At 36.7% G+C, this 23,691-nt stretch overlaps 2 protein-coding genes across 2 annotated transcripts; both read left to right on the plus strand.

Moving 5' to 3' along the window:
* The first annotated feature begins 619 nt into the window (after positions 1-619).
* LOC135839504 (uncharacterized) lies at positions 620-9,610 on the plus strand. Its single transcript, XM_065355569.1, has 7 exons — positions 620-813; positions 1,910-1,952; positions 3,387-3,616; positions 4,929-5,081; positions 5,401-5,603; positions 5,898-6,065; positions 8,875-9,610. Exons 1-7 carry the CDS (start codon positions 729-731, stop codon positions 9,523-9,525), a joined length of 1,533 nt encoding a protein of 510 aa, XP_065211641.1. The 5' UTR covers positions 620-728; the 3' UTR covers positions 9,526-9,610.
* A 1,784-nt stretch (positions 9,611-11,394) lies between these two features.
* LOC135839496 (uncharacterized) lies at positions 11,395-22,443 on the plus strand. The gene is made up of 7 exons (XM_065355556.1): positions 11,395-11,561; positions 12,679-12,721; positions 14,144-14,373; positions 17,853-18,008; positions 18,295-18,497; positions 19,014-19,181; positions 21,632-22,443. Exons 1-7 carry the CDS (start codon positions 11,477-11,479, stop codon positions 22,280-22,282), a joined length of 1,536 nt encoding a protein of 511 aa, XP_065211628.1. The 5' UTR covers positions 11,395-11,476; the 3' UTR covers positions 22,283-22,443.
* Positions 22,444-23,691: the final 1,248 nt, after the last annotated feature.

Here is a 23,691-nt window from a genome sequence, read left to right on the forward strand (position 1 = left end):
ATCTCTATCAAAACTTTTTTTGGGCGTTTAAAAAACATTGAGTAGGCTATAAGTAAGCGATGAAGTTGAAATTGAGTCACAATTTTTGAAATAAGTAGTAGAAAAAGTATCACGTACAGGTATACCTATACTAAGATGGATTATTTGCCAATAAATTCAAATGTTTCAACAAGAATGACTTTATTTTGGAGCATTTTTGAAGAATTTCGAGTTTAAATTCGGATTGTGATTTTCGATATTGATGAAAAATACTCTTATCCACTCCAACGAACCGAATTTTACCATGTTTGGCCATTGTGGATCCTCTAGCGCGATTTTCGATTTCTCCAGAACCCAGTAGAGGCTTCCATTGTTAGCGGTATTGTTGTAGCGAGGTTTTGAAAAACGGTGTAATGTTATGAATTTGCTGCTGTCCCAAAATAATTTGCACGCTAGTCGCTACTATACATACAGTGTACATCCATGCGTAGTCCGATAGTCCATGCTACTAAGCGCCCCTATCGTTGAACCAAACAACAACATTGCTCTGCCCACCTGAACAAAAACCGGTATTGGTGGCGAATTTCACCACCCTGTACCCTTTACCCTTAGAGGGTTGCAAGCCAAGTGACCTGCCTCGAAAAAAATTGAAACAGTCTTTGTTTAGTCTTCTGTTCGCTGCGTCTGTTTTTCATTTGTTAGGTACTTACTACTAGTTAGACTTACCTAGACCACGTGTTTTTTCAAACATGGTGAAAATGATTTGTTTTAATAATGGTATTGCGCGTGTTTTCGTCTGTTTATTTTTATTACATCTTGATCCAAACTCCACAGGTAAGTTTAGAGACAATAATAATGTATATTCAATATCTACGATTGGTTTGTGCAATGTGACCTACAGGTGTTACCTATATTTGCTTAGAATTTGGAGGAAAAAAGCATGATATGGTACCTACTATGACGTCAGATTTTTGGTTGGACCCCATCCACGGCCTCCAACAATTTTTTTGGACTTTTACCTATTTGGGGGAGGTTCTGGGAGCAATGGGTGAGGTCAATTTAAAAAACTAAGGCTATATTCGTGTTCAGCGATATCGAAAACATACTATTTCATGTGTCACACGATTGAAACCACTTTTTTCAGCTTGCCCCCCCCTCCTTGGGAAGTTGCTGGTGGCCGTGGATGGGTCCGACCAGAAATCTGACGTCATATTCGTGTTCAGCGTCACCAAAAATATACTACTTGATGTGTCGCACGAAAAAACCATTTTTGAACATTTTACCCCATTTGGGGAGGTGCTGGGGGCCGTGGATGGGGTCCAATCGAAAATCTAACGTCATATTCGTGTCAAGCGTTACCAAAAACATACAATTCGATGTATCACATGCCCAAGATTTTATTTCGAAAGTTTTGCACATAATTGAGGGTGGGGGTGCTTCCCCTCTATCAAGAGATCCCATCTTGAAACTTGGATATTTCGAAAAAGCATCAAAAGTTACATCTATGGAAACGTTTTCAGAATTTTAAATGGTAGCTCCCACTTACAGCGCCATTTTGAAATTTGAACTTTTAATTGAAAGTTCAACTTTCAAATTTTGAACATTTTAAAATGCTTAAAAAGTTCAAATTTCAATACCATTTCAAACTGTGAAATCAGTATTGATCAAAGTATCATAGTTTTGGAGGAATGCGCTGCTGAAGTTGAGTACCACGAGACAATATGAAAATAATGGAAGCCCTTCCACCCGCCCCCAGAAGGAGCAGGGACCAGTGTTGACACAATTGATGATGTGAAAAAAATCATTACATTTTCCGCAATTGATTTTTGGTGAAAAATTGCGTTAATGCTCTATTTGGAGGAACTTAGTTTACCTATACGAATTGTATAGTTTCACGAACTCATGTACGTATATCAATTTTTCTTTTCAGTCTTGTGTGATGAAGCAAACGAGCTAAAAAGTACACCGGCACCGTAAGTAACAACTTTTCCAAATAAATACCTACCTATTTACGCACTTCTGAACATAGCATACCTACCTACTTACCAACTAGGTACATATATACAGGGTGCCCAGACATTTTTTAAAATTAAAAAATCCAAAAAATCAAAAGATATCTTTATGTGAGGAAGTTTCTGAAATTTGCGCGAATCGCTGTATTTCTTCAAGAACTAATCCCTCGGAGCGCAAATTCTATCATTTCCAGCCGTTTTGGAGCGAGAGTGACACCTCAAAAAAACACTCTTGAGGTGTCACTCCAAAAATCAGCTCAAATGTAGATAAACTCGTTAAACAGGTCGAGTTTAATGCACAACTCGATTTTTAGCTGCCCAACTTCATATTCACGCCTTCTGGAGCAAACTCAAAATTCTGGAGAAATTGAGAAATCGCGCTGGAGGCTCCAGAATGGCTGGAAATGGTAAAATTTTGATTTGGGGGGTTAGTTACGGACAAAATACAGCGATTCGCGCGAATTTCCAAAGTTTCCTCACAAACGGTTATCTTTTGATTTTTTAATTTTGAAAAAAGCTGGTTAAAAACTCACTCTTGAGGTGTCACTTCCAAAATCGGCTCAAATGTAGATAAATTCGTTAAACAGGTCGAGTACGTATAATACAAAACTCGATTTTTAGCTGCCCAACTGCTTATTCACGCCTTCTGGAGCAAATTAAAAATTCTGGAGAAATTGAAAAATCGCGCTGGGAGGCTACAGAATGACTGGAAAAGGTGAAATTTGGATTTGGGTAAAATTAATATGTATTAGTTTTTGGACTTATTTTGACCATTTTTATTGATCAAGCACCTACGTACTTTTTTAAAAAAACAGCATAATTCGCCAAAAACAGTAAATTTTGAATTTTCAAAAATTCGCCAAAAATCGAAATAAGAACTTGGGCAGCTGAAAATTTGGTTTTGAGGGTTTTAGACTATGCTCTTTCCAAAAATCGCGGTTCCGTTCAAATCGGAGTGTAACTGTGACACCTCAAGAGGTTCCCTCGTAAGATAGACGCAGAATCTCAAATCTCAAATAGGTCCTATATCTTTTGGAGCTAAGCCCTCTGTATACATACAAAAGCAGGATGGGTATAGGAGTTAGGCACATACCTACCAGAGTGAAAAAAACACAATTTTTTTGAAAATGCCTCAGCTATTTGAAGATCCATCATCTTTCCTCCAGGAGTACTACCGGCGCGGCGCTAAAACATTTTCTGGTTGACTTCCAACTCAAAATGGAGGTCGCCCCCCCCCTCTCCCAGAATTTGGTCAGAATCATCCAGCGAAATTTTTTCGCGATTCACCCTCATGAATATAGCATTACCTAGGTAATGTAGGTGGGTACTATTAAAAATATAAAATCATCATAATTTTTACTTAATACTTATAAAATGTCGTGATCTTACCTGCAGCAAAATTTGTGAGGTGCCCGCGCTATCGTCACTCCATACTAATTACACGTACAAATGTATCAAAAACGTCGAGAATGGATCAAAATCTTGCGTTTCTAACGGAGCAGTTTTCGAATCGACGGCGATTAAAATCACATGCGATCCTGGTTATTCTGTAAATGGCAAAGAAGAATTGCTATCAGTTTGCTACGATAACGAATGGGTTCCTCCCGTAAAAGAATGCATTACTAGTAAGTATACGCATCGAGTTTCTTATGTACGTATTATAGGCAGTATCTACCTAACTACCTGGTACTAGGTAGTAGGTAGGTAGGTAGGTAGGTAGGTAGGTAGGTACATACAGGGTGCCCAGAAATATTGTAAACCCCAAAGAAAGTTTTTCATTAAAAATATATGTTGGCAACGTGAAATAGATGCATATGATTGGTGGAATGTTATCTCTCCAGTCCAACGACCAATCATATGCTATCACCATCATCATCATCATTCACTGTGACCAACCGAAATATTTGGCAGAAAACTTTTTTTATGGGTTCACGATATTTCTGGGCACCCTGTACCTATGTTACCATTAGGTAATGTATTGACTCCGGGTAATGTATGAAATAACTACGTACAATATCTGCAAAAGTGTGTAATCAAATTTTTTCTACGCTTTTCCTACAGTTATTTCATATACCTATACATACTTACACGAGGTATATTTCGTTAAAGTGTGTATTCAATGAATGAACTGCGATAAAGTAAGAAATGATAGAACATTACATTATTCAGTACGTTTCTTGCTATTTACATTTAGCTGCCCAGAAAAATTTTGAATCCCTCCCCTCTCCAGTTGTTCCAGCGGCTGATCCAGGGGTCCTCAAAGTGGGATCATTTTTGAAAAAATTGTAGTGCTGTTGCCACTCTTGGGTAGTATAACCTGTGAAATCCGTTGGTCACTCCCTCAAAAGTTGCGATTTGAATTTTGCTTTTTAAATTCAAAATTCATTGAAGAACTGAGCCGCCCCGGGCCCACCCTCCCCCCCCCAAAAAAAAACAAGATAGTGGAAGAGGACTCATTATGGCGGTGTAGCTCGAAAGTACCATGCCAGTAAAACATTTTTTTTTTTCAATTGTTGGAAGGTTTTCGTCTAATATCGTACCTGTTACACCTTTCAACAATTTTTTATCATATGCTAGGTACTTAAAACTATACTTTCAAGTAATAAAATTATGTTTAACAGTTCATTTCATGATTTAACTAATCACACCTCGCTATTTCACAGAATAACTAGATTCTTCATACATTACCTAGGTTACCTAACTGTGAAAAATTTATTTGATTACAAACGTTCGCAGGTAATGTACGAATTAGCTGATTAAGTATTTCATATATAGGTACATTACCTGGAGTAAATGCATTAACGGTAACATACGTATATGTACTTACCATAGGTACTAATATGCGCATGTGCTTAATGAGATGAAAGCACCGGCACGGCATGTATGTACCTACTTCAAGAGTAGACAATTTCACGTTGATTTCATTCATTTTTATAGGCCACCCTCCCGTAGATTGCGGTCGATTGCCAAAAAACGAACGTGATTCGCGAACCTGGGGCATGCCATGGGATGTCGTCATTCTCCGACCAGATCAGAAAACTACGACGGTATGCTTCGGCACTATCATAAGTTCCAGAGTAATTCTCACCTGTAAGTTGAAAACTTCGTATTCTAGACTTTTCAAAGGAATTGCGAATTTTGGTGGTACCGAACGTAACATAGGTACATATCCACCTAGTACCTGTTGTACTGGTCTCTTTTATTTGACTCGAGGTCGAGAGGGAATTTTCCCTTCCCTTTGGATTCGTGCTTAAAATACTAACACACGATTCGTACCTATATATAATACTTATGTAATTTTTTCTTCGTACATATAATATATGTACGAAGAAAAAATTCCTACTTATGTTGTCATTATCGAAGTGACTAATAATGCGCAATGTTATTGTTCTTTAATATGTACACTAAGCTGAATACTGCTTGCTCATCAGCGTTTTTGGTCAGTATGACTACAAATCTATGAGCCGCCGAAATCCCTTGGATCCCGAAATGTTCGAAGTTATGCTTGCGAATGATCTAGCTTATCACACCAGGCCAACATGGTGGAGCCGTATGAAGTATTATGCATCCTTATTCGTGGACCCAACACCCAAACGTTTAACACGACTCATGGTAAGATACTGGTATTGTATTACATCACTTTTAATCGAATTTTTCAACCTACCTGGGTGATGAGTAGGCAATGCCTACTTTGTAGTTTGTTTTTCACTGTTCCTTGCTTCGTCGAATAGGTGCATATTTTCATTTTTTTTTTTTTCTTTCTCTGAAGCGTCGACCTAGGTTGCGGTCGAAACGTATATTCGTATTCCTCGAATAAAAATCAATAATACCTACTTGGATAATTTACTTATGTTCCTACTACCTATAAGTAGGTATACATAATATGTACCTATTATAATGTTACAGATTGAAGAATTTCGATATTTCAAGCACGGAAATCAAGACGAATCCCTCTTTCATGACGTATTAATAGTAATTATGGAAAAAGAAATCAAGTTCGACTCGCACGTTTACCCAGCTTGTGTTCAATGGAGAAACCCCGAAAGACTAAACAATACTACTGGAATAGCAAAGGTATACCTAATTTTATACCCATTCAGGTATACTTATGTGATTACTACGTATTACTACAATTAATGCTGCACGTTCTTCTGGAGTAAAGCCTGGTACACAAGTTCCAATATATTTGACAAACTCGATTTCGATTGGTCAAATCGAATTTGTCAAATGCATTGGAACGTGTGTACCAGGCTTAAGACTGTGCAACGTTACCATACCTATCTACATACTGCGTACATAGGTACTTATTTCATGCTTTACAATGGAATCATTCGATCGTGCACCTCCCACTAATAATTACTAATTAGATACAAAATTCGTCATAAAAATTCATTTTGAAAAATAAAATTCACGTAGGTGGTATCTACAATTCTACATGAATATAATATAGGCACCTATAGGTAATACTCACTGCCCGGTAAGTAGTTCAAAAATGAACACAACTAGCTAGGTACTACATATTTGACTTTTTGCCCAACCTGCAAATTGAAAGGACCACAAATGATTTTTTTATTTCAGAAAATCGCGATGAAAAAAATAAATGCGGAAATGAAATACAGTATGACACAAAAGTAGTGCCCAGTGGCTTTTTTTCAAGTGGAAAGACTAGAGAGATGAATGAATTGAACAGAATGGTGTAATTTTTCATGCCCCATAACTGGTTTCAGACTTTTTTCTGTATCCCCAATTTTTAGGCAATTTTTGATAACTGGTTCCAAATTAATGAACCGGTTTACAAGACCGATCAGCGAAAATGGTTCAATTTTTCACGCTCTACATCTTTTGTTTCAAGCTTTTTTTTTGCTATCTCTAATTTTTAGGTGATTTTCAAAAACTGGTTCATGGTTGCTCAATACAAACCAATGAACCGGTTTCGAAATGTGATTAGACAGAATTGTAATTTTTCACGCTCTACAACTTTTGTTTCAAGCTTTATTCTCTGGTGTCCACAAATTGAAAAACCGGTTTGATCAACAAATTCAAACTGGTTTTTATTGGCGCAATGTATTCTACACACTAAAGCTACAAAAACGTAATATCAAATTTTTAAAACCGGTTCATTAATTGCAACCAGTTATCAAAAATTGCCTAAAAATTGGAGATGCAGAAAAAAGCTTGAAACAAAGTTGTGGGCCACGAAAAATTACCCCTTTCTGTTCAATCACATTTTGAAACCGGTTCATTGGTTTGCATTTAGCAACCAGTTTTTGAAAATCACCTAAAAGTTAAAGATAGAGAAAAAAGCTTGAAACAAATGTTGTGGAGCGTGAAAAATTGAACCATTTTTGCTAATCGGATTTTAAAACCAGTTCATTAATTTGGAACCAGTTATCAAAAATTACCTAAAAATTGGAGATGGAGAAAAAAAATGAATCATGAGTGTTGTAGAGTGTGAAAAATTCGACCTTTTTTGCTGATCAGATTTTGAAACGGGTTCATTAAATCACAGAAAGCCATCAAAAGTTACCTAATAGCAAGATAATTGGCCATTTTCAAAATCCGATCAGCAAAAATTGTTCAATTTTTCACGCTTCCCAACATTTGTTTCAAGCTTTTTCCTACATCTTCAATTTTTAGGTGATTCTTAAAAACCGGTTACTAAATGCAAACTGATGAACTGGGTTTCAAAATGTGATTGAACGGAAAGGTGTAATTTTTCATGCCCCATAACTATTGTTTCAAGCTTTTTTCTTTATCTGCAATTTTAAGGTAATTTTTGATTACTGGTTCCAAATTAATGAACCAGTTTCAAGATCCAGTCGGCGAAAATGGTTCAATTTTTCACGCTCCACAACATTTATTTCAAGTTTTTTTTCTCTATTTTCAAATTTTAGGTGATTCTCAAAAACTGGTTGCTAAATGCGAACTGATGAACCGGTTTCAAAATGTGACTGAACAGAATGGTGTAATTTTTCAGGCCCCATAACGTCTGTTTCAAGTTTTTTTCTGCATCCCTAATTTTTAGGCAATTTTTGATGACTGGTTCTAAATTAATGAACCGGTTTCAAAATCCGATCAGCAAAAATGATTTAATTTTTCACGCTTCAAAACCTTTGTTTCAAGCTTTTTTTGCTATCTCCAACTTTTAGGTGATTTTCAAAAACTGGTTGCTAAATGCAAACCAATGAACCGGTTTCAAAATGTGATTAGACAGAATTGTATTAATTTTCACGCTCTACAACTTTTGTTTCAAGCTTTTTTCTCTATCTACATTTTGGGAATTTTTTGTCAACTGGTTGCAAATTAATGAACCGGTTTCAAAAAAATCATATCACATTTTTTTTGCCTTAGTGTGTAAAATACATTGGGCCAAAAAAAACCAGTTTAAATTTCACGACCAATCCGGTTTTTTCAATTTACGGACACCCTGTGCATGGGTCTGAAATTTTCAAGGTCGCTTTCGTAAGCCCTTACTTTTCCCTACTCTACACCGCTTCATTCATCTCTCTAGCTCTTTCCACTTGGAAAAAAAAATACCAGGCAATACCTACCTACATAAGTACATACTTACCTATTGTACCTAGGTACTAGGTGTAGGTACACTATACAAGTTTCGGAATGTGTTTTGAGTATGCAAAAAACGACGGACTATAAATAAATGGATTGAGTTTTGATAGAAAATGGCAAAATATCGCAATAGCAATAGCTGAACATTTCGAATTTGTAATCGAATTTTAGTATCTAATCAGTTGCATCTTTTTAAGAAGATCGAGCCTCACATATGAACGACTTTTATTAAATACTTAGGTACCTAACCTACAAAAAATATTACTGGTAAAATTGCAAAAATAGGTATAATGATCGCTATAAATTTCAATTTCAGGTAGAACAATTCAGTACAGCTGCATACCAATTCGGATTCCGTAACAAAGATTACTCTTTCATGAGCCACGACGCATGCCAAAAAAAACCAACGTATCCTTACTTCGTGTTCAACTGGGCAGGTCTCCTGCGTCGTGATGACGATGAGCCAAACACAGACCGCGATGATATTAAATTATTCATGAAACCTAAGCCTACTGCGCTACACGAAGGAAAAGTGTTTTGTCTAGAGGTGAAGAAAAACGAATCGATCGATTCTCAGACTTTAGCCGGCAGCGGAGTTATGATCAAAACAGATCGTCGCTACTTTATTCGAGGAATTGCAGGAGAAAGACTCTTAAGACACCAATCACACAATGATGCTCCTTTCAAACAATTTATGAATACAATTCGTAACGTCGCAAACATTTCGTTTCAACACTTTTCAAAAAATATTTCTGATGCTAACGGGTCATTTGATCCTGAATTTGTTCAGGAAGCAGTCTTCGTATTTAATTATAACTTTGCGAGTATTCTGCGGAATCATCTTAAACCAGTTGGAGAGTTGTTGACGAATCATCCAGAAAAGTTGCTCGGTGTTACAGATGTGGCTGACTATGTAGATTGGATCAAACATGTTGTAGCTGAAGTCGACCCATATTACATACTATGATTATAATTATATGTAGGTATACCTATACTAGCACATAGAGAGCGAATGTTTTTTAAAACTTGTTTAAACTTTTTACAAAACGAAACTTTCTTTATTTCTTTCTTTTTTCTTCTTTTTTTTCTGTCTTTTTCACGTCAGTTGAGTCAAGTACCTAGTTAGGTATATACCTAGGTACTCTTGTTGTATGTAGTCTTGTAGAAATGGCTCCGTTTAATGTGAAAGTGTTGTAATGTACTTAATCCGAAAACATCTGTAAATATTCGCCTTTTAGGTGCCTAATACGCAATCAATTCTGAATTTCGGTTGTTGTAGTAAGTATTCGTTTCTGAATGAAAATTGCCAAATATACAACTACTTATGTAGGTACCTACTTAGTTAGTAGTGGGGTGCGTATGATAAAAATAAAACCCAAACATTTCTTTATCAATAGTACACTCAGTACACTACCATCACCACCGCATCTACTTGTCAACATGTACGGACAGGTCTCAGGAGCTCAGGACACCTTTGAAGTCTTTTAGACCTTGGAATTTTTCAAATAGACTCAAAATTTTTCGATTTGATTGATCTTGATTGAGTTGTTTTACAGCTCAAAGTTCTTTAAAGAAATGTTTATAGAAATTGAATAACTATTCTCGTCAAATTGTAACCTCATTTTTGAAAATTCCCACGGTGTTGGAGTAAAAAATCTCAAAAAACTCAACAGGATCCAATTCATTACTTGAAGCTTAAAATTCTTTAAAACTGCTCAAGGTAAGGATAAGGAAAATTTTGATTCTATGTCACATTCGCAATTCAATCTTTGACCCAATTTTGGAGCTCAAAATTCTCCATCTTGCTGAAACAAAAATTGATAGAAATTTTGAATTCCTGTCAAAATGTTTAAAATTTTGACAGGTCACATGGAGGACACCCACCACATTCTCAAAAAATCTACAAAATCATAAATCGATTTCAGGAGCTCGAAAATTCTTGATGGAAATTTTTGATTTTGCGTTGAAATTCAATCATTACCTACATACCCAATTTTGGAGCTCAAAATTCATCAAAATACGCTCACAGAAAATGTCACAGAAATTATGAATTCTAATCGAAAGTTGAACCCATTTGACAAATCACACGATGCCTATTTCGAAATATTTTCGGGATTTTTGAAAAAGGGTTTCTGATACCCACCAAATCAAGTTGATGTTGAAATGTCAACAGAAAATCAAAATCTCTATCAAAACTTTTTTTGTCCGTTTAAAAAACATTGAGTAGGCTATAAGTAAGCGATGAAGTTGAAATTGAGTCACAATTTTTGAAATAAGTAGTAGAAAAAGTATCACGTACAGGTATACCTATACTAAGATGGATTATTTGCCAATAAATTCAAATGTTTCAACAAGAATGACTTTTTTTTGGAGCATTTTTGAAGAATTTCGAGTTTAAATTCGGATTGTGATTTTCGATATTGATGAAAAATACTCTTATCCACTCCAACGAACCGAATTTTACCATGTTTGGCCATTGTGGATCCTCTAGCGCGATTTTCGATTTCTCCAGAACCCAGTAGAGGCTTCCATTGTTAGCGGTATTGTTGTAGCGAGGTTTTGAAAAACGGTGTAATGTTATGAATTTGCTGCTGTCCCAAAATAATTTGCACGCTAGTCGCTACTATACATACATACAGTGTACATCCATGCGTAGTCCGATAGTCCAGCTACTAAGCGCCCCTATCGTTGAACCAAACAACAACATTGCTCTGCCCACCTGAACAAAAACCGGTATTGGTGGTGAATTTCACCACCCTGCACCCTTTACCCTTAGAGGGTTGCAAGCCAAGTGAACTACCTCGAGAAAAATCGAAACAGTCTTTGTTTAGTCTTCTCTTCTGTTCGCTGCGTCTGTTTTTCATTTAGTAGCTACTTACTACTAGTTAGACTTACCTAGACCACGTGTTTTTTCAAACATGGTGAAAATGATTTGTTTTAATAATGGTATTGCCCGTGTTTTTGTATGTTTATTTATATTACATCTTGATCCAAACTCCACAGGTAAGTTTTGAGACAATAATAATGTATACTTATTCAGTATCTACGATTGGTTTGTGCAATGTGACCTACAGGTGTTGCCTATAATTACTTAGAATTTGGAGGAAAAAAGCATGATATGGTACCTACTATGACGTCAGATTTTTGGTTGGACCCCATCCACGGCCTCCAACAATTTATTTGGAATTTTACCTATTGGGGGAGGTTCTGGGAGCAATGGGTGAGGTCAATTTAAAAAACTAAGGCTATATTCGTGTTCAGCGATATCGAAAACATATGTACTATTTCATGTGTCACACAATTGAAACCATTTTTTTCAGCTTACCACCCCCCCCCCCCTCCTTGGGAAGTTGCTGGGGGCTGTGGATGAGTCCAACCAGAAATCTGACGTCATATTCGTGTTCAGCGTCATCAAAAACATACTACTTGATGTGTCGCACGAAAAAACAATTTTTGAACATTTTACCCCATTTGGGGAGGTGCTGGGGGCCGTGGATGGGGTCCAATACAAAATCTAACGTCATATTCGTGTCAAGCGTTACCAAAAACATACAATTCGACGTATCACATGCCCTAGATTTTTTTTTGACAGTTTTGCCCAAAATTGGGGGACGGGGGTGGAGGTGCTCCACTTCTATCAAGAGATCCCATCTTGAAACTTGGATATTTCGAAAAAGCATCAAAAGTTACATCTATAGAAATTTTTTCAGAATTTTAAATGGTAGCTCCCACTTACAGCGCCATTTTGAAATTTGAACTTTCAATTGAAAGTTCAACTTTCGAATTTTGAAAATTTCAAAATGCTTAAAAAGTTCAAATTTCAATACCCTTTCAAACTGTGAAATCAGTTTTGATCAAAGTATCATAGTTTTGGAGGAATGCGCTGTTGAAGTTGAGTACCACGAGACAATATGAAAATAATGGAAGCCCTTCCACCCGCCCCCAGAGGGGGCTGGGACCAGTGTTGACACAAATGATGATGTGAAAAAAATCATTACATTTTCCGCAATTGATTTTTGGTGAAAAATTGCGTTAATGCTCTACTTATTTGGAGGAACTTAGTTTATCCGATTTGTATAGTTTCAAGAACTCATGTACGTATATCAATTTTTCTTTTCAGTCTTGTGTGATGAAGCAAACGAGCTAAAAAGTACACCGGCACCGTAAGTAACAACTTTTCCAAATAAATACCTACCTATTTACGCACTTCTGAACATAGTATACCTACCTACTTACCAACTAGGTACATATATACAGGGTGCCCAGACATTTTTTCAAAATTAAAAAATCCAAAAAATCAAAAGATAACTTTATGTGAGGAAGTTTCTGAAATTTGCGCGAATTGCTGTATTTCTTCAAGAACTAACCCTCGGAGCGCAAATTCTACTATTTCCAGCCGCTTTGGAGCGAGAGTGACAAAAAACCACTCTTGAGGTGTCACTCCCAAAATCGGCTCAAATGTAGATAAACATGTTAAACAGGTCCAGTATAACACACAACTCGATTTTTAGCTGCCCAACGGCATATTCACGCCTTCTGGAGCAAATTCAAAATTCTGGAGAAATTGAAAAATCGCGCTGGAGGTTCCAGAATGACTGGAAATTGTGAAATTTGGATTGGGGGGGGGGGTACAAAATACAGCGATTAGCGTTAATTTCGAAAATTTCAACACAAACAGGAACCTTTTGATTTTTTTGATTTTTATAATTTTGAAAAAAGCTGGTCAAAAAGCCACTTTTGAGGTGTCACTCTCAAAATCAGCTCAAATGCGAATAAACCCGTTAAACAGGTCGAGTATACTTAATACACAACTCGATTTTTAGCTGCCCAACGGCATATTCACGCCTTCTGGAGCAAATTAAAAATTCTGGAGAAATTGAAAAATCGCGCTGGAGGCTCCAGAATGACTGGAAATGGTGAAATTTGGAGTTGGGTAATTAATATTAGTTTTGGGAATTATTTTGAACATTTTTATTGATCAAGTACGTACTTTTTTTTAAAAAAGGCATAAATGGCCAAAAACAGTCAATTTTGAATTTTCAAAAATTCGCCAAAAAATCGAAAAATGAACTTGGGCAGCTGAAAATTTGGTTTTGGGGGTTTTGGACTATGCTCTTTCCAAAAATCTCGGTCCCGTTTAAATCGGAGTGTGACACCTCAAGAGTTCCCTTGTAAGATAGACGCATAATCTCAAATCTCAAATAGGTCCTATATCTTTTGGAGCTAAGCCCTTTCTATATAAAAGCAGGATGGGTAGGTACTAGGGAGTTAGACACATACCTACCAGAGTGAAAAAAACACATTTTTTTTTGAAAATGCCTCAGCTCTTCGAAGATTTATTATCTCTCCTCCAGGAGTACTACCGACGCTAAAACATTTTCTGGTTGACTTCCAACTCAAAATGGTGGTCGTGCCCCCCCCCTTCACTCGGAATTTGGTCAGAATCATCCAACGACGTCTTTTTCGCGATCCACCCTTATGAATATAGCATTACCTAGGCAATGTAGGTAAGTAGGTACTATTAAAAATATAAAATCATAATTTACTTACTTAATACTTATAAAATGTTGTGATCTTACCTGCAGCAAAACTTGTGAAGTGCCCGCGCCATCATCACCCCATACGAATAACACGTACAAATGTATCAAAAACATCGAGAATGGATCAAAATCTTGTGTTTCTAACGGAACAGTTCTCGAATCGACGGTAATTAAAATCACCTGCGATCCTGGTTATTCTGTAAATGGCAAAGACGAATTGGTATCAGTTTGCTACGATAACGAATGGGTTCCTCCCATAAAAGAATGCATTATTAGTAAGTATACGCATCGAGTTTCTTAAGTACGTATTATAGGTAGTACCTAACTACCTATATAGGTGACTAACTACTTGTTAGGTACCTATGTACAGGGTGCCCAGAAATATCGAGCACCACTAAGAAAGTTTTTCATTAAAAATATAGGTTGGCAACGTGAAATAGATGCATATGATTGGTGGAATGTTATCTCTCTAGTCCAACAACCAATCATGTGCTATTATTATTATCATTCACTGTGACCAACCAAAGTATTTTAGTAGAAAACTTTCTTAGGGGTGCTCAATATTTCTGTGCACCCTGTATGTAGGGTGGGTACTAGTACTAGGTAGTTGGTACATACAGGGTGCCCAGAAATATCGTAAACCACAAAGAAAGTTTTTCATTTAAAATATAGGTTGGCAACGTGAAATAGATGCATATGATTGGTGCTTCAGTCCAACAACCAATCATGTGCTATCATTATTATCATTCGCTGTGACCAACCGAAATAATTAGCAAAAAACTTTTTTTATGGGTTCACAATATTTCTGGGCACCCTGTACCTATGTTACCATTAGGTAATGTATTGACTTCAGGTAATGTATATAATTACAATTCGAAAATACTTCTTAGGACATATTCATTTTTGAGTTGTTATTCGAAAGCTATCTTCATAATAAAAATCGTGCTTTTAATTTATGTAACTAGGTAGGTTATAATTTTTCCTAATCAAACCCATCCCATTATTCCTCATACGTAAGTTTTCCATACCTATTTGCTCACAAGTGTTCCCCAGTCTAAAAATTTCCTTCTCATTCCTAACACCAATGTTACAACGAAGGTTCGGGTGTGTTTGGGAGTTTTTGGGGGTGTGCACGAGTTCTCTGAGGTGTTCGGGGGTGTTTGGGAGTGTTCAGGGGTGTGCACAAGTGCCCAGGGGTGTTTGGGGTTTTTTGGGAGAGTTCAGGGTGTGTACAAGTGCTCGGAGGTGTTCGGGGTCGTTTGGGAGAGTTTGGGGATGTGAAGGAGTGCTCAAGAGGTGTTCGGGGTTGTTTGGGAGAGTTCTGGGTGTGCAGGAGTGCTCGGAGGTGTTTGGGAGTGTTTGAGAATGTTCGGGGGTGTGCACTAGTGCCAAGAGGTGTTTGGGAGTGTTCAGGGGTGTGCACAAGGTCTTGGAGGTGTTCGGGGTTGTTTGGGAGAGTTCGGGGTGTGCACGAGTGCTCAAGAGGTGTTTGGGGATGTTTGGGAGAGTTTCGGGTGTGCACGAGTGCTCGGAGGTGTTCGGGGGTTTTGAGACTGTTCGGAGGTGTGCACAAGTGCTGGGAGGTGTTCGGGAGTGTTTGGGAGTGTTCAGCCATTCCAGACAGCCCCTCCGAAATAGAAAAATATATTACTCTTGTTAAAAAACACAACCTGACAAATTCAATATAATCTGACATAGGGTGTAATAATCTAGTATGTAATTATAAACACCCCAAAATCAAAAAATAACCTTTCAAAAATTTTTTATCATAGGTACTTAAAACTATTTTCAATAGTAGTTCATTTCATGATTTTGTGGAGATAGATTCTGCACACTGCGATGTACTCTTACATGCACATTTCCATGTATAAGATCGTCACATGCGCTAGCTACCTACTAGAGGCCTAGCAGTACCTATCTACTGAGAGATTCGTAGATACCTGGCGACTTACCGCCTCGTTACCTACTTTTCGGACACTGAGTGTATTTACGTATTACCACACAGACATTCACCTTAATGATCATTATCTTACGAAATAAGAAACATCTTCAGTTGTTATTTGTATCATTTAAGACAAAGTAACAACTTACTCAAGCTAATTATTATATTGGCCTGTACAGTATTACGAAAGGAGAGATGGCATCTCATGCCTTAGAAAGTGCATAGCACATCACCATGGGGAACGGGAATGATACACAGATGTGGGAAGGTCCATATATGTTACTCTTTAAGAAGAGATTTACAATAAGGATCGACAGTTGCTTTATGTAATAACTCCTGGACCCGAGTGCATCTGCACGACTCTATCAGTATAACTGGAACCGAGATCATATTACATAATAGATCACTTAATCGCAAACTTCACCAGTTCATATTTCGATATACTTATGACTGGACTTGTGCTACTAATTTGACTATTAGATTTACGCAAATGTATGATATAGGTACAAGCCTATATCATCTCCGGAACACTGATAACCGATGTTATATCATTGGGAGTCGCCAAATGACTGGTTTCTCTAGCATATTTCTCACGATACGAAGTTGTGAGAGAACTAATCCGCTAGATGTCGTATTACGAAACTACATATTTCTAATGTTGACTAGAGGCAGATCGAATTTCTCTCGCTTACGCGACCGGAAAAACTGCACAATCTGTCTCTACAATTTAAGTAATCACACCTCGCTATTTCACAGAATAACTAGATTCTTCATACATTACCTAGATTACCTAAGTGTGAAAATTTTATTTGATTACAAACGTTTGCAGGTAATGTACGAATCAGGGTTGTGCCGTAGAATACACCATGTAGAATACATGCGCATTCTACGCGTAAAATAGCGTGTGTAGAATAGCCTGAAAAAAATGTAGAATGCGTAGAATGCGTAGAATGCGTAGAATGCGTAGAATGCGTAGAATAAACGTGCAGATTATTTTTATTTTTTCGAAATACTTATATTTTTTCATTTTTTACATCATTTAATTCAATGCTGGTATGTAAAAAAATGAAATGGCAATAGTAAGGTTAAAAAAACAAAATAAGAGTAACAATAAGCTAAAAAAAAAACACGAAATAGTAACAGTAAGATAAAGAACAAAAACAAAATAGTAACCAGCAACGTATTTCAAATCACCTGCTTTTCCTGTGGTTTTTATAATTTTGAAATTAAGCTCACCTAACACAGCTTCATTCGGCTTCGGCATTATGATTACTAGTCTTATCACTTTTTCTGTTTAGTTAGTACCTAAGCGTATTGATTTCTTTTCTCAAATTCTCAATCATAAATTATAAATTTATGTTATAATCAATTTATAAAATTAAAAAGAAGAAAACCCAAATTCATATTTCAAATTTCATTTCCTGAACAAAAAAGTTGAACTTTCATTTTTCAAAAGTGCATTTTTGGTAAATAAACAATTTTTTGGCTTTCAGATAGGATGATTTTGCTGCATTCTATGCATTCTACACCGCATTCTACGCATTCTACACCGTATTTTACGCATTCTACGCGTATTTTACGCATTCTACGCATTTTACGCATTCTACATCAAATTTTACGTATTCTACACCAAAACGTAGAATAGGCTATTCTACGCGTTGATGCCCAACCCTGGTACGAATTAGCTAGTTGTTTCATATACATTACCTGGAGTAAATACATTAACCTTAACATATACCATAGGTGGTACTAATGCGCATGTACCTACTTCAAGAGTAGACAATTTCACGTTAATTTCATTCAATTTTATAGGCCACCCTCCCGTAGATTGCGGTCGATTGCCAAAAAACGAACGTGATTCGCGAACCTGGGGCATGCCATGGGATGTCGTCATTCGCCGATCAGATATCAAAACTTCCAGGAGGATATGCTTCGGCACTATCATAAGTTCCAGAGTAATTCTAACCAGTAAGTTGAAAACTGCGTGTTCTAGACTTTTCAAAGGAATTGCGAATTTTGGTGGTACCGAACGTAACATAGGTATCTACCTAGTACCTATTGTACCGGTCTCTTCTATTTGACTCGAGAGGGAATTTTCCCTTCCCTTTGGATTTGTGCTTAAAATACTAACATACGATTCGTACCTATATATGATTACACATAATTTTTTCTTCTTATATACCTACTTATGTTTTCGTTATCGAAGTGACTAATAATGCGCAATGTTATTGTTCTTTAATTTATGTACACTAAGCTGAATACTGCTTGCTCATCAGCGTTTTTGATCAGTATGACTACAAATCTATGATCCGCCGAAATCCCTTGGATCCCGAAATGTTCGAAGTTACGCTCGCGAATGATATAGGTTATTTCACTAGGCCAACATGGTGGACCCGTATGAAGTATTATGCATCCTTATTCGTGGACCCAACACCCAAACGTTTAACACCACTAATGGTAAGATACATGGTATTGTATTACATCACTTTTAATCGAATTTTTCAACCTACCTTGGTGATGAGTAGGCAATGCCTACTTTGTAGTTTGTTTTTCACTATAAAAAGTAGGTAAACTTACCTACCTATAGGATAAGAACTTTATTATAGGTATAGATATCAACACTGTCGCATTCAAGTATACACTTTACCTACTTATACCTAGGTAATGAATTTCTCATAAGTACGTATTTATATTCTTCTCTGTGGACAATGGACATTTTTACGTACAACCAATTTACTCGTAATGAACAATCAATAAGTGTGATTTCAAAATTTCTGATCAAATTGCTTCGTCGAATAGGTGTCTATTTTCATTTTTTTTCTCCCTCTGACGCGTCGACCTAGGGTGCGGTCAAAACATATATTCGTAGTCCTCGAATAAAAATCAATAATACCTACTTGGATAATTCACTTAGATACCTACTACCTATAAGTACATAATATACATATATGTACCTATTATAATATGTTACAGATTGAAGAATTTCGTTATTTCAAGCACGGAAATCAAGACGAATCCCTCTTTCATGACGTATTAATAGTAATTATGGAAAAAGAAATCAAGTTCGACTCGCACGTTTACCCAGCTTGTGTTCAATGGAGAAACCCCGAAAGACTTAACAATACTACTGGAATAGCAAAGGTATTCCCAATTTTATACCCATTCAAGTACCAATTTTGACCATGGCGTCGGTAGCAGATACTGGATACCTAAGTACTTTGAAACATGAACAAAATTAGCTAGGTACTATTTGACTTTTTGCCCAACCTGCAAATTGAAGGGACCGCAAACGATTTTTTATTTCAGAAATTCGCGGAAATGAATACAGTATGACACAGAAGTAGTGTCCGGTGGCTTTTTTTCAAGTGGAAAGAGCTAGAGAGATGAATGAAGTCGCGTTGAGTAGGGAAAAATAAGGGCCTTCAAAAGCGAACTTGAAAATTTCAGGCCCATGCACAGGGTGTCCACGAATTGAAAAACCGGTCTGGTCAAAACATTCAAACTGGTTTTTAATGGCGCAATGTATTCTACACACTAAGGCGACAAAAACGTAATATCAATTTTTTAAAACTGGTTCATTAATTTGCAACCAGTTAACAAAAAATACCCAAAAACTGTAGATAGAGAAAAAAGCTTGAAACAAAAGTTGTAGAGCGTGAAAAATTACACAATTCTGTCTAATCACATTTTGAAACCGGTTCATTGGTTTGTATTGAGCAACCAGTTTTTGAAAATCATTTAAAAGTTAGAGGTAGCAAAAAAAACCTTGAAACAAAAGGTGCAGAGTGTCGCTGATCGGATTTTGAAACCGGTTCGTTAATTTGGAACCAGTTATAAAAAATTGCCTAAAAATTGGAGATGCAGAAAAAAGCTTGAAACATGTTATGGGACATGAAAAATTACACCATTCTGTTCAATCACATTTTGAAACCGGTTCATCAGTTTGCATTTAGCAACCAGTTTTTGAGAATCATCTAAAAGTTAGAGATATTGAAAAAAGCTTGAAACAACAGTTATAGGGCCTGAAAAATAGCACCATTCTATTCAGTCACATTTTGAAACAGGTTCATCAGTTTGCATTTAACAACCAGTTTTTGAGAATCACCTAAAAATTAAAACTAGGGAAAAAAGCTTAAAACAAATGTTGTGTAGCGTGAAAAATTGAACCATTTTTGCTAATCGGATTTTGAAACCGGTTCATTAATTTGGAACCAGTTATCAAAAATTACCTAAAAATTGGAGATACAGAAAAAAGCTTGAAACATGAATGTTGTAGAGTGTGAAAAATTAAACCATTTTTGCTGATCAGATTTTGAAACGGGTTCATTAGGTAAATCGCAGCAAGCCATCAAAAATTACCTGGTTGCGAGTTAATTGGCCATTTTCAAAATCCGATCAGCAAAAATGGTTCAATTTTTCACGCTCCACACCTTTTGTTAAGGCTTTTTTCGATATCTCCAACTTTAAGGTGATTTTTCAAAAACTGGTTGCTAAATGCAAACTAATGAACCGGTTTCAAAATGTGATTAGTGTAATTTTTCATGCCCCATAACTTTTCTCAAGCATTTTTTCTCTATCACCAATTTTTAGGTACTTTTTGATAACTGCTTCCAAATTCATGAACCGGTTTCAAAAGTCCAATCAGCGAAAATGGTTCAATTTTTCACGCACCACAACATTTGTTTTAAGCTTTTTTCTCTATTTTCAATTTTTAGGTGATTCTCAAAAACTGGTTGCTAAATGCAAACTGATGAACCGGTTTCAAAATATGTGATCAACATATCCAAATTTCAGCCTCCTAGGTCATCCCCACTCCTTTTAAGATGGAAAAAACCGAAAAGAGGGGCAAAATTAGGGGATTTTCACCTTAATTCCGCTTCAATGGAGTGGGGATGACCTAGGAAGCTGAAATTTGGATATGTTGATCACATATGGCGCGGCGTACTGTCCGATGGTATGATTTTGAACCTTTTTCATCCATTTAGGGTCATGTTATGCCACCTCCAAAAAAATGACCTCTCTATAATTTTCAACTTTGACCCTCCCCACTCCAGAGGTCAACTCTAGCTCCCAAAAGAATCCCATTCCCCAAGTTTGACTTCATTTTATCAATTAGAACAGGTTACAAGTCCCAAGTCATAAAATGTAAAATTATTAAAATCACGTCACTTTGAAGGGTCGTAGCGCTACGCCCCCTTGAGGCTGGGGAGTTGGTCGATAGCTCATTTGATAGGTATTAGAGAGCACATGAAATGATCACTGAGCTCATTTTACTCAAAATTCAATATTTCAGGAGTTCTTGACGAAAAACTGATTTTGGAGGGCTTTGATCCAATGTGGGGGGGGGGGTAGCTCGAGGGGTAGGGGCGGGGACTTTCAGTATATTGTTCAGCATACCACCCTAGACAATAGTTATCAAAAAAACCTTTGATCCCAATTATGTTTGGGTCAAATTGCATTTTGACTGGGCTAAAATAGGTATACCTACAAAAAATATTATTGGTAAAATTGCAAGTCAGTTTGCCGAATACCTGTACCTTATACTTCTTACGTAAAATAATTATAATGACCGCTATGAATTTCAATTTCAGGTAGAACAATTCAGTACAGCTGCATACCAATTCGGATTCCGTAACAAAGATTACTCTTTCATGAGCCACGACGCATGCCAAGAAAACCCAACATATCCTTACTTCGTGTTCAACTGGGCAGGTCTCCTGCGTAGTGCTGACGATGCGCCAAACACAGACCGCCATGATATTAAATTATTTATGAAACCTAAGCCTACTGCCCTACACGAAGGAAAATTGTTTTGTCTAGAGGTGAAGCAGAACGAATCGATCACTTCTCAGACTTTAGCCGGCAGCGGAGTTATGATCAAAACGAATCGTCGCTACTTTATTCGAGGAATTGCAGGACCAAGACTCTTGAGATACCAATCAAACGACGATGCTGCTTTCAAATATTTCATGAATGCAATTCGTAACGTCGCAAACATTTCGTTTCAAGACTTTTCAAAAAATATTTCTGATGCTAACGGGTCATTTGATGCTGAATTTGTTCACGAAGCAGTCTTCGTATATAATTATAACTTTGCGAGTATTTTGCGGAATCATCTTAAACCAGTTGGAGAGTTGTTGACGAATCACCCAGAAAAGTTGATCGTTGTTACAGATGTGGCTGACTATGTTGATTGGATCAAACATGTTGTAGCTGAAGTCGACCCATATTACATACTATGATTAATTATTTATGTAGGTATACTTATAATTACCTTTACTAGTGTTATATCCAGTTAATCGTTATAATTCGATGTATACCCTTTTCATCAAAATATGAAACTATCCAGTTTGTTAAGCATAAGTTGTACATACATTTGATTCGATTAAAAAGTATAAAATGATCATTTCATTATATTATTATTATAATAGGTAGGTAATTCAAGTCATATTAACTAGCATATATAGAGAGCGAATGTTTTTTAAAACTTGTTTAACCCTTAATGGCCCTTGCTAATCCTGAGATGTTGTGTAAAAATGCTTTCAATTTCCTGAATTAGATCATCACAAGCATCACTCTAACCCACAGTTCACACCCCCCCCCCCCCCGTCCCTTAAAGTCATCTCGTAAAAGAGGTACCGATTTATTCAATTATCCTCAAAAACGGAGGAAGCAAAAACCCGAATGAGGTCAATCATGGAACTGAATGATAAAGTATCATTAGCGATGTACTGAATGAGTGAAAGCATAATCCCAAAGAACACCCCGCCCCTTCTTGGGGGGGGCAAATTTTGAAAAAAGTTGGGATAATATATAGGGACCCATGCTCCATTTTTGGAGGAACATATTTATTGGTAAGTAGAGCTTTCACAAAATGAAATCATGAAAGGTGTGTGAAGGGCGGACCAGAGAGATTTTTTAAAAATTTGATACGCTCGTCTCGATAAAAACCCGAAAAAACGGAGCATGCATACGCAGAGTACATAATATGGAAATATTATCATTTTATCAAGTAGGTAAACTTGAAATGGCAGAAAAAGGAACACAAATGCTCTTAAACAGACGCTCAGAAAATCTACAATCCACCCAGCAAATCCGTTTATCAATCCGTGGATATTCTTTCTTGATATTTGTCACGAAATAGTTACATCTCGCAAAGGTTGCAGTAGGATTGTACTCGTATTTCGGCAGAAATATCGAAATAGAATCATCTACTGCTGTGAAAAATTTTACACAGTCAAATTGCAGCAGTCTTTGGCATTTCATAAGTTCAAGCATTCACAATGAAGAAGTCACTTGGGTACCTTTCCTCGATCATGGATGGTGAAGTTCTACACCATGAAAACTGCATGAGCAGAAGTTGTTGTTTCCGATCATGAGAATAGGGATAGTTGATGACTACTAGATTCATAGGGTTTGAGTTTCAGCTTGAAAGCTTTCAACCTCACTTTGAAAATTCGCACCATGTTTAAAAAATCTCAAAAAACCCAACACGATCCAATTAATTAGGTACTTGGAGTTTAAAATTCTTCAAAACTGTTCAAAAAAATCGGAAAGGATAAGGAAAATTTTGATTCTAATGTCACAGTAGCAATTTAAGCTTTGACCCAATTTTGGAGCAGAAAGTTCTCCATCTTTCTGAAAAAAAATT

The sequence above is a fragment of the Planococcus citri genome, chromosome 1 (assembly GCF_950023065.1).
Source record: "Planococcus citri chromosome 1, ihPlaCitr1.1, whole genome shotgun sequence".
NCBI classification, from domain to species: Eukaryota; Metazoa; Arthropoda; class Insecta; order Hemiptera; family Pseudococcidae; genus Planococcus; species Planococcus citri.

What these genes read in the sequence shown, in the direction of transcription:
- LOC135839504 (XM_065355569.1), top strand. Translation starts at nt 729, where the DNA reads ATGGTGAAAATGATTTGTTTTAATAATGGTATTGCGCGTGTTTTCGTC. An exon ending in CGTAAAAGAATGCATTACTA is followed by an intron (nt 3,617 to 4,928) that starts GTAAGTATACGC and finishes TCATTTTTATAG; the next exon opens with GCCACCCTCCCGTAGATTGC. An exon ending in AACGTTTAACACGACTCATG is followed by an intron (nt 5,604 to 5,897) that starts GTAAGATACTGG and finishes ATAATGTTACAG; the next exon opens with ATTGAAGAATTTCGATATTT.
- LOC135839496 (XM_065355556.1), top strand. Translation starts at nt 11,477, where the DNA reads ATGGTGAAAATGATTTGTTTTAATAATGGTATTGCCCGTGTTTTTGTA. An exon ending in TTCCAGAGTAATTCTAACCA is followed by an intron (nt 18,009 to 18,294) that starts GTAAGTTGAAAA and finishes ATGTACACTAAG; the next exon opens with CTGAATACTGCTTGCTCATC. An exon ending in AACGTTTAACACCACTAATG is followed by an intron (nt 18,498 to 19,013) that starts GTAAGATACATG and finishes AATATGTTACAG; the next exon opens with ATTGAAGAATTTCGTTATTT.